This window comes from Pristiophorus japonicus, chromosome 9 (genome assembly GCF_044704955.1).
Source record: "Pristiophorus japonicus isolate sPriJap1 chromosome 9, sPriJap1.hap1, whole genome shotgun sequence".
In the NCBI taxonomy this organism is placed as follows: Eukaryota; Metazoa; Chordata; class Chondrichthyes; family Pristiophoridae; genus Pristiophorus; species Pristiophorus japonicus.
The window spans coordinates 9,515,084-9,529,069 of record NC_091985.1 but is presented as its reverse complement, the minus strand read 5'-3'; the positions used below and the strand labels follow the sequence as shown (position 1 = coordinate 9,529,069).

General features: G+C 51.6%; 1 protein-coding gene across 1 annotated transcript; it reads left to right on the top strand.

Moving 5' to 3' along the window:
- The first annotated feature begins 3,613 nt into the window (after positions 1 to 3,613).
- Positions 3,614 to 4,006, top strand: sf3b5 (splicing factor 3b, subunit 5). The gene has a single exon (XM_070888620.1). It carries the CDS (start codon positions 3,713 to 3,715, stop codon positions 3,971 to 3,973), a length of 261 nt encoding a protein of 86 aa, XP_070744721.1. The 5' UTR covers positions 3,614 to 3,712; the 3' UTR covers positions 3,974 to 4,006.
- Positions 4,007 to 13,986: the final 9,980 nt, after the last annotated feature.

Here is a 13,986-nt window from a genome sequence, read left to right as displayed (position 1 = left end):
TCAAAGTAATTCATTGTACGCGTAGCACTGTCATTGCTAAGAAACATGAAAAGAGAAGGCTGATAGAAGTCTTTAAAATGATTAAAGGTTCATAGAAACATAGAAAATAGGTGCAGGAGTAGGCCATTCGGCCCTTCGAGCCTGCACCACCATTCAATGAGTTCATGGCTGAACATAAAGTTCAATAGAGTAGATGTAGAGAAGATGTTTCCTCTTATGGGGAAGACAAAAGCTAGGGACCATCGATATAAGACAGTCACCAATAAACCCAATCGGGAATTCAGGAGAAACATGGTTACCCAGAGAGTGGTGAGAATGTGGAACTCACTACCACAGGCAGTGGTTGAGGCGAATGGTGTGGATGCATTTAAGGGGAAGCTGGATAAACCAATGGGGGAGAAAGGAATAGAAGGATGTGCTGATAGGGTGAGACGAAGAGGGGTGGGAGGGGGCTGGTGTGGAGCATAAACACCGGCACGGAGCTGTTGGGCCCAATGGCCTGTTTCTGTGCTGTAATTCCGTGTAATAATTATATGCAAGTCATTCTTCTCTGCGACATAGAATACATGGGATAACACCGAATGATCCAAAAAAAGTCTTGCATTTCTATAGCGCCTTTCACAACCACTGATGGCCCAAAGTGATTTACAGCCAATTATATACTTTTTGAAGTGCAGTCACTGATGCAATATAGGAACAAACAACAACAGCTTGTATTTATATAGCGCCTTTAACATTGTGAAACATCCCAAGGCGCTTCACAGGAGTATTATGCGATAAAGATTTGACACCGAGCCGCATAAGTAGAAATTAGCGCAGGTGACGGTTTTAAGGAGTGTCTTGAAGGAGGAAAGAGAGGTAGAGAGACAGAGAGGTTTAGGGAGGGAGTTCCAGAGCTTGGGGCCCAGGCAACAGAAGACACGGCCACCGATGGTTGATCGATTACAATCAAGGAAGCCCAAAAGGGCAGAATTAGAAACCGCAGACATCCGTGGGGGAGGGGGTGCTTGAGGAGATTCATCATCACAGGCAGTCCCTCGAAATCGAGGAAGACTTTTACTCTAAAAGTGAGTTCTCAGGTGCCTGAACAGTCCAACACGGGGATTACAGTCTCTGTCACAGGTGGGACAGACAGTGGTTGGAGGAAAGGGAGGGTGGGGAGTCTGGTTTGCCGCACGCTCCTTCCGCTGCCTGCGCTTGATTTCTGCACGCTCTCGGCGACGAGACTCGAGGTGCTCAGCGCCTTCCCGGATGCACTTCCTCCACTTAGGGTGGTCTTTGGCCAGGGACTCCAAGGTCCCGGTGGAAATGTTGCACTTTATCAAGGAGACTTTCAGGGTGTCCTTGAAACATTTCCTCTGCCCAGCTGGGGCTTGCTTGCCGTCTCGAAGTTCCGAGTCGAGCGCTTGCTTTGGGAGTCTCATGTCGGGCATGCGGACAATGTGGCCCGCCCAACGGAGCTGGTCGAGTGCGGTCAGTGCTTCGATGCTGGGGGTGTTGGCCTGAGAGAGAACACTGATGTTGGTGTGTCTGTCCTCCCAGGGGATTTGGAGGATCTTGCGGAGGAAGCATTGGTGGTATTTCTCCAGCGCTTTTGAGATGTCTACTGTACATGGTCCACGTCTCTGAGCCATACAGGAGGCAGGTATCACTACTGCCCTGTAGACCATAAGCTTGGTGCCAGATTTGAGGTCCTGGTCTTCAAACACTCTCTTCCTCAGGCGACCAAAGACTGCGCTGGCAAACTGGAGACGGTGTTGGACTTCGTCATCGATGTCCGCCCTTGCTGATAGTAGGCTCCCGAGGTATGGAAAGTGGTCCACATTGTCCAGGCCATGGATTTTGATGACTGGGGGGCAGTGCTGTGTGGCGGGGTCAGGTTGGTGGAAGACCTTTGTCTTACGGATGTTTAGCGTAAGACCTATGCTTTCGCACGCCTCGATGAAGGTGTTGACGCTGGCTTGGAGTTCGGCCTCTCAGTGTGCACAGAAGCAAGCTTCGTCTGCGTACTATAGTTCGATGACCGAGAATGGGACGTTCTTGGATCTAGCCTGGAGGCAGCGAAGGTTGAACAGGTTCCCACTGGTTCTGTAGTTTAGTTCCACTCCAGCGGGGAGCTTGTTGAGTGTGAGGTGGAGCATTGCAGCGAGGAAGATCGAGAAGAGGGTTGGCGTGATGACGCAGCCCTGCTTGACCCCGGTCCGGTCGTGGATTAGGTCTGTAATGGATCCGTTGGTCAGGATCACGGCCTGCATGTCATCGTGGAGCAGGTGGAGGATGGCGACAAACTTTTGGGGGGCAGCCGAAAAGGAGGAGGATGCTCCATAGTCCCTCACGGTTGACAGTGTCAAAGGTCTTTGTGAGGTCAAAGGACGCCATGTACAAGGGTTGGTGCTGTTCCCTGCATTTCTCTTGTCGTTGTCGCGTGGTGAAGATCATGTCCGTTGTACCCCTTGGTGGACGGAATCCGCATTGTGAGGAGCTCTTCAGCCACGGGGAGATGACGATTGAGAAAGATTCTTGCAAAGATTTCCCCTGTGGTCGACAACAGGGAGATTCCTCGGTAGTTACCGCAGTGGGACTTGTCCCCTTTTTTGAAGATGGTCACGATTACGGCATATCTGAAATCTTCTGGCATGCTCTCCTCCTTCCAGATGAGAGATGAGGTCATGTATTTGTGCCAATAGTGCCTCTCCACCATACTTTAGTGCCTCAGCGGGGATTCCATCTGCTCCTGATGCCTTGTTCTTGAGCTGACAGATGGCCTTTTCTTCCCTGTGCAGGGCTGCAGAGGAGATTACAGGGATAGGGAGGGGCGAAGCCATGGAAGGATTTGAAAACAAGGATGAGAATTTTGAAATCGAGGCGTTCCTGCACCGGGAGCCAATGTAGGTCAGCGAGCACAGGGGGTGATGGGTGAGCGGGACTTGGTGCGAGTTAGGACATGGGCAGCCAAGTTTTGGATCACCTCGAGTTTACATCGGGTAGAATGTGTGAGGCCAGCCAGGAGTGCGTTGGAATAGTCAAGTCTAGAGGTAACAAAGGCCTGGATGAGGGCTTCAGCAATCTATATATGACTATTCTAGATACTGGTCAAACAGTATGTGGAGAAAAGTCGAGAGGTGGCTTGGTTGTGGGAGAAGGCAGTGTCTTGCAGTTCCACACAGCAGCGCTCCTCCAGCCTAGGGGGCGACCGAGCACGGTGCGGCTTCAAGCCATCCGCTTCCCAATGGACATGCGCAGGAATGTCATTTATTTTTAACAAATAAAAAGTTCCGATTAAAGAAAAATTATTATTTCTCTGTTGAAGTAAATCACACGCCGTCGGCTTTTGGCAGTATTCGCTTTCAGTTTATATAATCATTCAAAAAAAATGAGTGGGGCTGTGGCCATGGTAACGGCGGCCATGTTGGGTTTCCCGAGCTGCGGCTTCAGGCGGCGGCCATGTTGGGTTTCCCGAGCTGTGGTCATGGTAACGGCGGCCATGTTGGGTTTCCCGAGCTGCGGCCATGTTGGGTTTCCCGAGCTGCGACTTCAGGCGGCGGCCATGTTGGGTTTCCCGAGCTGTGGCCATGGTAACGGCGGCCATGTTGGGTTTTCCGCCCGCGGCTTCAGGCGGCGGCCATGTTGTGTTGTCTTGCAGTCAGCGGCTGGGCCTAGGCGGCGAGGCCTCGTGTTTTATTGTGGGTCTGAGCCGCAGTCCGGGGCCGCCATGACGGACCGCTACAACATCCACAGCCAGTTGGAGCACCTGCAGTCCAAGTACATCGGCACGGGCCACGCCGACACCACCAAGTGGGAGTGGCTGGTCAACCAGCACCGCGACTCGTTCGCCTCCTACATGGGCCACTTCGACCTGCTCAACTACTTCGCCGTGGCCGAGAACGAGACCAAGGCCCGCGTCCGCTTCAACCTCATGGAGAAGATGCTGCAGCCCTGCGGCCCACCGCCCGACAAGCCCGAGGAGGCCTGAGGGGCCTGGGGAGGGGGAGAGAGGGGGGGAGAGAGGGAGGGAGGGAGGGAGGGAGGAGAGTCTAGAGGGGGGGCGAGGGGGAGGGAGGGAGGAGAGTCTAGAGGGAGGGAGGGGGGGGAGAGTGAGGGAGGGAGGAGAGTCTAGAGGGGGGGCGAGGAGGAGAGAGGGAGAGTGAGGGAGGGAGGAGAGTCTAGAGGGGGGGCGAGAGGGAGGGAAAGGGGGAGAGAGGGAGGAGAGTCTAGAGGGAGGGGGGGAGAGAAGGTCAGTGAGGGAGGGAGGAGAGTCTAGAGGGAGGGAGGGAGAGAGGGGGGCAAGGGGGAGAGAGGGAGAGTGAGGGAGGGAGGAGAGTCTAGAGGGGGGGCGAGGAGGAGAGGGAGAGTGAGGGAGGGAGGAGAGTCGGGAGGGGGGAGAGTCTAGAGGGGGGGGGGACGAGGGGGAGGGAGGGAGGAGAGTCTAGAGGGGGGGCGAGGGGGAGAGAGGGAGATGAGGGGGAGGGGTCTGATGGGGAGGGGGGTCTAGGGGGAGAGGGAAAGAGGGAGTGCGTGGGTTCTGGGGGAAGAGAGGGTCTGGAGAAGGGGGTGGGTATCGGGAAGAGGAGGTGGTTCCCACATTACAGCAGTGACTACACTCCAAAAGTACTTCATTTTCTGCAAAGCGCTTTGGGACGTCCCGAAGCCGTGAAAGGCGCTATAGAAATGCACGTCTTTCTTTAAAGGGGCGTTCAGGGGAAGAGGGAGGGGGTGGGAATATAGAGGGAGTGAGAGCGAAATAGGGCAGGGAGAGGGGGGGTAAGGGAGAGGAGCAAAGGAGAGAGGCATGTGGAGGAGGGGGTACTTTGTGCAGGAGAGGGGGAGAGGAGGGGGAAGGACAGGGTGGAAGAGGGGGTTGTGGAGGTGGGAGTCTCATGTCGCTCAATCACCACCCCCACCCCCCCCCCCCCGGATTAAACCAGGGTCTCGAGGGAATTCCCCTCCTCCCTGTAAACATAACATCTGCTTCCCCTCCACATGATCTACTTCCTGACCACCGCTGAGGGGATCAACTTGCTTGACATCAACCAGGGAATGACACCCATGCCTTTAACCAGGTGATCTACTCTCTCCCCTGCCCCCGGGCAACCAGGTGATTTACCTGTCGCAGATGTCATCTCTTTCTCTTCTTCGCCCCCCCCCACAAACAGCCAAGGAATGTACTCACGTTGCCCCAACAGCCTGTCAGTCAGTCTACAAGAGTTCTGCCAACACTAAAAGGACTCACATTTTATATACAGCTATGTTACAGGTCTGAAATATCTCAAAATGCTTCACAACAGCCGATGCCTTTTCTTTGCAGTGCAGTGACTTGTTTTGTAGGCTGTTGGTCACAAGCACCAGCTAACCATAATACAAAACTGACCAATCATCCGTCTGTAAGAGTGGCATCTTTGTCGGCCTGTTCAAGGAATAAGAAATTGCACCTCATCGAATTGTACCTTTTTAAGATGTTCCAAAGCTCCTTGCATCCAGTGAATTGCCCGTGATTGGCAGTCGCTGTTGTGATGGAGGCTACATAACCCCAAACAGCAGCCGAGGAAGGGAATCTTGCAAAGATGATCCCCTGCCCCCAATAAAAAGGGTACACCTTGTGAAAGAAGAAATGTTTGTTTGCTCTGTCTGTGGGAAAAGATTTTGAGCAACAGTGTGATTGGAGAAGCACCGAGGATAGGCCTCCATCAGACCCTTTAATGAGGAACTTTCATCTACAAAGACGATCTCTTTGAGCACTGAGAGACTTCCCAAAAGAAGCGTCTATCGACATCCAAAGCTGAGCCTAACATTTGGCGGAAGACATCAATGAGGAGGATTGCAAATACACCGGACAACCAAGCTGAGACGATTCCCGCATGAAAAAGCATCCATGAATGAATTGCCCTGCAACTGGTATAAAACGGAGGGCAGCCCCACACAGGAAAACGTCACAGATCGACAAGGGAGGCGGCTGAGCTCTGAACTAGACAACGGCCCTTATGTTGACCAGGGCTTGTTTAAATGTCTCAAAACAAGAGGCAGAAAGGTGCCTTGGAAGCCACGAATGAGGACAACTCAACGAATGGGGGCTGCCAGTATTGACACATCACTTGTGCTTTTATTCAAGGGAATGTGCGGGGAACTTCTATACAGTTCTAAATAATACAAGTTTTGGAACTGAAGATCAACTTGTCGAGTGACTTTTTCCATCGCCCTCCCGCCCCCAAAAACTTGGTGTTTTAACAGGTCATCTTCAGTGGGTCGTGCCTGGAAAATGAGTTCTGTTTCAGCAGTGATTCCCTCTGCTTGATTATCTGGCTTAGAAACATCATCGGCCCTACCTGTGACAATCTTTAATCATTCACAATTGAGGATTTCAGGCCGACTTTGTGTTGCCGACTGGCAAAGGGACTCGCCTGTTTCTGGCAAATTCAAGATTCACGTGTTGGCTTTCGCTGGTACTCCCCAATGCAATTATACAAAAGGGTTTTTTTGTGAAAGGTTTGGTTTGAAACTGCCGAAACTTGTGGAACTGTGCTTTACTCAAATGTACATCAGTGCACTGATCTGTGGCTCAATAAATGGGAGTTTCTGGTTATTTTGACCATCATTTGGTGTGTTGCTCTTATGACATACGACAATAAACCCTCAGTTAAATATATGGTCAAAGTGCCTTGAATTTACACAACATTTGCAGTAAAGGAGCGTTTATATAGTTTTACATGTTTAAAAAAATACAGGTAGGCAAAAATGATATACTTATATCCCTATAATCTATACCTTGTGCGATTTCAATCCTTTTTCAAAATTAGTTCCATTTTATGAGCCCTTGGGGTGGAAATTCAGTTGCGCATCTGTTGTGGCGTTAATCCAGGCGGAGCAGTAAAGTTTACGCCGGGAACTGGTTTGCGTCTACAGCCGCACGATTCATCAGCTGGGCCCTGAATGTGGAGCGGAGCGCTAAGGGAGGCGTTCCACACCTCTGTTAGGGCGCTAGGCCGGCTGAGCAAGGGAAAATCCCCAGCTAAACAGCCGGCCTCGGATCGTCCTGAGAGAGGCCTCCCTGGGGGAGAAAAAGCACCAAAAGCATTCCCAATACCTTCATCATCAAAGGCGGTCCCTCGAACGAGGATGACTTGCTTCCACATGGGTTCACAGATGTTTCAATGAAGGACCCGATATTCCAGTTGAAGGGTGGAAGATGCCTGTGCGTGGATTTTTTTAACGTGCGGTGACCGTTGCACACCAGCCACCACACGGGCTCGACAGAGCCTCATCTTTATCCAGTGGCACGGGTTAACCAGGACGACTGGAGACCTGCTCTGCTGCACGGACCTAGCACGCGCGCACATTGCAGTGTGGGCTGGGCCCGTGCTGCCCCTGGGCCCCATACCCTCATTTGCCGCACCTCCACCATGATCCCACGCCGCTCCTCCGCCACCTTACTGATACCTCACTGATGCCACATCACCATAAACCCCAAAAATAAAATTGCGTACCATCTTGGTCTCTTTATTTAAGGAGGGATATACTTATTAGAGTTTAGAAAAATGAGAGGTGATCTTATTGAAACGTATAAGATTCTGGGGGGGCTTGACCAGATAGATGCAGAGAGGATGTTTCCCCTCATGGGGGAACCTAGAACTAGGGGGCATAGTTTTAGAATTATTTCCTTTTTGAAAGTAAAATGTGCACACAAATCTAGATACAGTATTCTGTCAGTTACTGAGGGTTATAATAACTTGTCTTCAAACCGATTTCCCTTAAGGTGTTTGAAAGATAAAATTTGGTAGCTTCGTATTGACTGGATACTTTCAAGCTTAATTTAAAAGCTTCAGATGTGGAAATTTCTCAACGGTTTTCGGTGAATTATGTATTTTCGGGAAAGTCTATTAACTTAATTATCTCCTTTTGAAGAACTGAGGTTCTGTGAGGGAATTGCTTGAAAACTATCTGTGTGCTTCAAGTGGATATTCTTTCATTGGTTCTCTGACTGTAGGCGAAGCCAGCAAGACTCCCCTAGTTTCCTGAACTGCTCCTTGAATTGCTACAATCGGTGTGATGATGGTGCTCCCATGATGATGGGTAGGGTACGCCAGGATTCTGACCTGACTATGAAGGAACAGTGATACATAACTAAGGAATGATGGTGATCATTCTGTGGCTCAGTGGGTAGCACAATTGTCTCTGGCCCGGAAGGTTGTCCCACTCAAGTCCTACTCCCGAGACTTGAGCACATAATCCAAGCTGACACTCCAGTGCAGTGCTGAGGGAGCGCTGCATTGTCGGAGGTGCTGTCTTTCAGATGTGATGTTAAACCGAGGTCTGTCTGCTCTCTCAGGTGAATGTAAAGGATCTCACCCCACCCCCGGTCTCCTGGACAATATTTATCTCTCAATCAACATGATCATCTGGGTCATTATCACATTGCTGTCTGTGGGAGCTTGCTGTGCGCAAATTGGCTGCTGCATTTCCCACATTACAACAGTGACTCCACTTCAAAAAGTACTTCATAGGCTGTAAAGTGCTTTGAAACATCTGGTGCTCATGAAAGGCGATATATAAATGCAAGTCTTCGATTCACAGGTCTCCGTATTTAAGGAAGGATATACTTGCTTTGGAGGCTGTTCAGAGAAAGTTCACTAGGTTGATTCCGGAGATGAGGGGGTTGACGTATGAGGGTAGGTTGCGCCTATACACATTGGAGTTCAGAAGAATGAGAGGTGATCTTACTGAAACTTAAAAGATAATGAGGGGGCTCGACAAGGTGGATGCAGAGAGGATATTTCCACTCATCGGGGAAACTAAAACTAGGGGACATAGTCTCAGAATAAGGGGCCGCCCATTTAAAACTGAGATGAGGAATTTCTTCTCTCAGAGGGTTGTAAATCTATGGAATTCTCTGTCCCAGAGAGCTGTGGAGGCTGGGTCATTGAATATATTTAAGGCAGAGATAGACAGATCTTTGAGCGATAAGGGAGTCAAGGAGCGGGCAGGGAAGTGGAACTGAGTCCATGATCTTATTGAATGTCGGAGCAGGCTCGAGGGGCCGAATGGCCTATTATGTTCTTATCCTCTGTGCTCTCTGAGCCCTGCCTCTAGTCCATTTCCAGTGCAATTATTTTGCAAGCTCTCTACCTCCTGCAGTGGTTTTGTGCTCGTGTTTCTCGTTGTCAGTGTTGCATGTTTTAACCTGTCCTTCAGTCCTTACTTGAACCTTTAAAATTAGCTGCTTTCCTCTCTTGTCAGACAGCTTCTCTTTCATGTATTGATCAAGTTCCCTTTTGAAGGCTACTATTGAATTTGCCTCCACCACCGTAACAGGCAATGCATTCCAGATCCTAACCACTTGCTGCGTAAAAAAATGTATTTCCACATGTCGCCTCTGGTTCATTTGCCAATCGCCTTGACTCTATCTCCGGTTATCGACCCTTCAGCCATTGGAAACAGTCTCTCTTTACTTACTCTATCTAAAACCTTCATGATTTTGAACACCTCTATCAAAGAATGACTAAGAAAGCAATAAAGAAAGGAAAAATAGATTACGAAGGTAAACTTGCGCAAAACATAAAAACGGATAGTAAAAGCTTTTACAGATATATAAAATGGAAGAGTGACTAAAGTAAATGTTGGTCCCTTAGAAGATGAGAAGGGGGATTTAATAATGGGAAATGTGGAAATGGCTGAGACCTTAAACAATTATTTTGCTTCGGTCTTCACAGTGGAAGACACAAAAACCATGCCAAAAATTGCTGGTCACAGGAATGTGGGAAGGGAGGACCTTGAGACAATCACTATCACTAGTGGGGTAGTGCTGGACAGGCTAATGGGACTCAAGGTAGACAAGTCCCCTGGTCCTGATGAAATACATCCCAGGGTATTAAAAGAGATGGCGGAAGTTATAGCAGATGCATTCGTTATAATCTACCAAAAGTCTCTGGACTCTGGGGAGGTACCAGAGGATTGGAAAACAGCTAATGTAACGCCTCTGTTTAAAAAAGGGGCAGACAAAAGGCAGGTAATTATAGGCCGGTTAGTTTAACATCTGTAGTGGGGAAAATGCTTGAAGCTATCATTAAGGAAGAAATAGCGGGACATCTCGATAGGAATAGTGCAATCAAGCAGACGCAGCATGGATTCATGAAGGGGAAATCATGTTTAACTAATTTACTGGAATTCCTTGAGGATATAATGAGCATGGTGGATAGAGGTGTACCGATGGATGTGGTGTATTTAGATTTCCAAAAGGCATTCGATAAGGTGCCACACAAAAGGTTACTGCAGAAGATAAGGGTACGCGGAGTCAGAGGAAATGTATTGGCATGGATAGAGAATTGGCTGGCGAACAGAAAGCAGAGAGTCGGGATAAATGGGTCCTTTTCGGGTTGGAAATCAGTGGTTAGTGGTGTGCCACAGGGATCGGTGCTGGGACCACAACTGTTTGCAATATACATAGATGACCTGGAAGAGGGGACAGAGTGTAGTGTAACAAAATTTGCAGATGACACAAAGATTAGTGGGAAAGCGGGTTGTGTAGAGGAGACAGAAAGGCTGCAAAGAGATTTAGATCGGTTAAGCGAATGGGCTAAGGTTTGGCAGATGGAATACAATGTCGGAAAGTGTGAGGTCATCCACCTTGGGGAAAAAAAAGTCAAAGGGAATATTATTTGAATGGGGAGAAATTACAACATGCTGAGGTGCAGAGGGACCTGGGGGTCCTTGTGCGTGAAACTCTTTTGGAGTTTATCTGCAAAACAAAAAACATTAAGCGTGCCACTCGCCCTGGATGACACACCAGACATTTACAAGGCCCTTTTTTTTTTCTTTTTTTTGTGTTTTTTTTTTGTGTTTTTCCTTTTTTTTGTTTTTTTTTGGGGCGCTAAAATCACATTTTTTCCAGTGCCCCCTATAAAAGGGGAGGGGGACACTAAAAGCACCGGCAATTAAAACAAATTAAACTTTAAAACGTAAAATCAAATTAAAATTTGGTTGCCGGGCGTGATGATGCACTCCAGTCCCTCCGGTGCCCACCTCTCGCGGAAGGCCGCGAGCGTACCGGTGGACACCGCGTGCTCCATCTCCAAGGACACCCTGGACCGGATGTAAGAGCGGAAGAGAGGCAGGCAGTCAGGCTGAACGACCCCCTCGACCGCCCGCTGCCTGGACCGGCTGATGGCATCCTTGGCCGTACCCAGGAGCAGTCCTACGAGGAGGCCTTCGGACCTACCCGCTCCCCTCCGCACAGGGTGCCCAAAGATCAGGAGAGTGGGACTGAAGTGCAGCCAGAATTTCAGGAGCAGCCCCTTCAAATAATAAAACGGGCTGCAACCTCGTGCATTCCATAAAAACATGGAACACGGACTCTTCCAGACCGCAGAAATTGCAGGCGGCCTGGGAGTCCGTGAACCGGCTTAAAAATTTGTTGCACGGCACTGCTCCGTGCACCACCCTCCAGGCCAAGTCCCCGATGAATAGTGGGAGGACTCCCGCATAGAGTGCCCTCCATCGGGGACCCCCGCCTCCTCCGTACGGCAAGATGGTACGCCATGGCGTGTCCGGACGGCCGGTGAGGATGGCAAAGTTGAGAGTGTGCAGGAGCAGCCCGTACAGGAAACCCCTCCGCGTGGGACTGAAAGGCACGGAGGGGATTTCCCCGAGGCGGCTCAAGTTGTGAGGCACCGGCCCCCGAGGGAGGTTCCGGGATTTGGCGCCAATGAGGAATCCCGTCCGGACGGGGGTCAGTTCGGACGGGATCTCCCCACGTGCCTGAGCCTCCTCGATGCACCTAACAGAGTCAGGGCCCAAAGCTGTTTTTAGCGACTCGATGGCTTCGGCCGCGTGGCGGACGTCGGCTGAATTTAGGCGCCGCGCCAGCGTGCCTGGCGCCATCCAGCCCGCTCCTCCGCCATCGAGCAGGTCCCTGACCCTGGTCACCTCACCAGCCATAGCCCTCTCTTCCGACCGCCACATAAAACCTCACTCGTGGAGGTACGGATTCCCGAGCAGCGGCTCCTGCAGGACAGCCGCCACTCCAGCCGGCGGAGAGCTGCGCTTGGTGGAGACTTTGTTCCAGACCCTGATGAGGTCCCTGTAAAAGACAGGTAGCTCCCGGAGGGCGGTCCTGACACCCCCCAAGTTCACAAACAGGAGCTACGTGTAGTTGAGGTCGCGCTGTTGGCGGAAGAAATACGTCGCCAGAGCACACCACCTAGGAGGGGGCTCGACGTAAAGGTATCTCTGCAGGGTCTGATGACGGAAAGTCGTGAGCTGGGCGCTGACGCACACCAACGACTGACCGCCCTCCTCAAGCGGGAGACTCAAGACTGCAGCAGAGACCCAGTGCTTCCTGTTGTTCCAGAAGAAGTCCACCAGCTTCTTCTGTATCTTGGCGACAAACGCAGGGGGAGGGGTCAAAGTGACCAGCCGGTACCACAACATTGCGGCCACCAGCTGGTTTATGACTAGCGCTCGACCCCTGTAGGACAGCACTCGGAGCAGTCCTGTCCAGCGCCCTAGGCGAGCGGCGACCTTGGCCTCCAGCTCCTGCCAGTTCGCCGGCCAGGCCCCCTCGTCGGGGCTAAGGTAGACTCCCAGATAGAGGAGATGGGTCGTGCTCCAGGCAAAAGGCCTGAGCTCCTCCGGCAGGGAGTCCACCCGCCACTGACCCACCAGGAGTCCGGAACATTTCTCCCAGTTGATTCTGGCGGAGGATGCGGCCGAGTAAATCTCTTGGCACTCACGCATCCTCCGCAGGTCAGCGGGATCCTCTACCGCGAGGAGCACGTCATCGGCATAAGCCGAGAGGACGACCTCCACGCCCGGCCCTTGCAGAGCCAGTCCCGTCAACATCGTCCGCAAGAGGCGCTCCTTGTGCATGAAACTCTTTTGGGAGTTCACCTGCAAAACATAAAACATTAAACGGTGCCACCCGACCTGGGTGACACTCCAGACATTTACAAGGCCCTTTTTTTCCCCCCCTTTTTTTTTTTGTGTTTTTCTTTTTTTTTTTGTTTTTTTTTTTGGGCACTAAAATCACAATTTTTCCCCAGTGCCCCCTATAAAAGGGAAGGGGACACTAAAAGCACCGGCAATTAAAACAAATTAACTTTAAAACGTAAAATCAAATTAAAATTTGGTTGCCGGGCGTGATGATGCACTCCAGTCCCTCCGGTGCCCACCTCTCGCGGAAGGCCGCGAGCGTACCGGTGGACACCGCGTGCTCCATCTCCAAGGACACCCTGGACCGGATGTAAGAGCGGAAGAGAGGCAGGCAGTCAGGTTGAACGACCCCCTCGACCGCCCGCTGCCTGGACCGGCTGATGGCACCCTTGGCCGTGCCCAGGAGCAGTCCTACGAGGAGGCCTTCGGACCTACCCGCTCCCCTCCGCACAGGGTGCCCAAAGATCAGGAGAGTGGGACTGAAGTGCAGCCAGAATTTCAGGAGCAGCCCCTTCAAATAGTGGAACAGGGGCTGCAACCTTGTGCACTCTATAAAAACATGGAACACGGACTCCTCCAGACCGCAGAAATTGCAGGCGGCCTGGGAGTCCGTGAACCGGCTTAAAAATTTGTTGCACGGCACTGCTCCGTGCACCACCCTCCAGGCCAAGTCCCCGATGAATAGTGGGAGGACCCCTGCGTAGAGTGCCCTCCATCGGGGACCCCCGCCTCCTCCGGACGGCAAGATGGTACGCCATGGCGTGTCCGGACGGCCGGCGAGGATGGCAAAGTTGAGGGTGTGCAGGAGCAGCCCGTACAGGAAACCCCTCCGCGCGGAACTGAAAGGCACGGAGGGGATTTCCCCGAGGCGGCTCAAGTTGTGAGGCGCCGGCCCCCGAGGGAGGTTCCGGGGTTTGGCGCCGATGAGGAATTCCGTCCGGACGGGGGTCAGTTCGGACGGGATCTCCCCACGTGCTTGAGCCTCCTCGATGCACCTAACGGAGTCAGGGCCCAGAGCTGTTTTTAGCGACTCGATGGCATCGGCCGCGTGGCGGACGTTGGCTGAAT

Bases quoted from the DNA above. Each gene is read 5' to 3' on its own strand.
- sf3b5 (XM_070888620.1), top strand. From the start codon at position 3,713: ATGACGGACCGCTACAACATCCACAGCCAGTTGGAGCACCTGCAGTCC.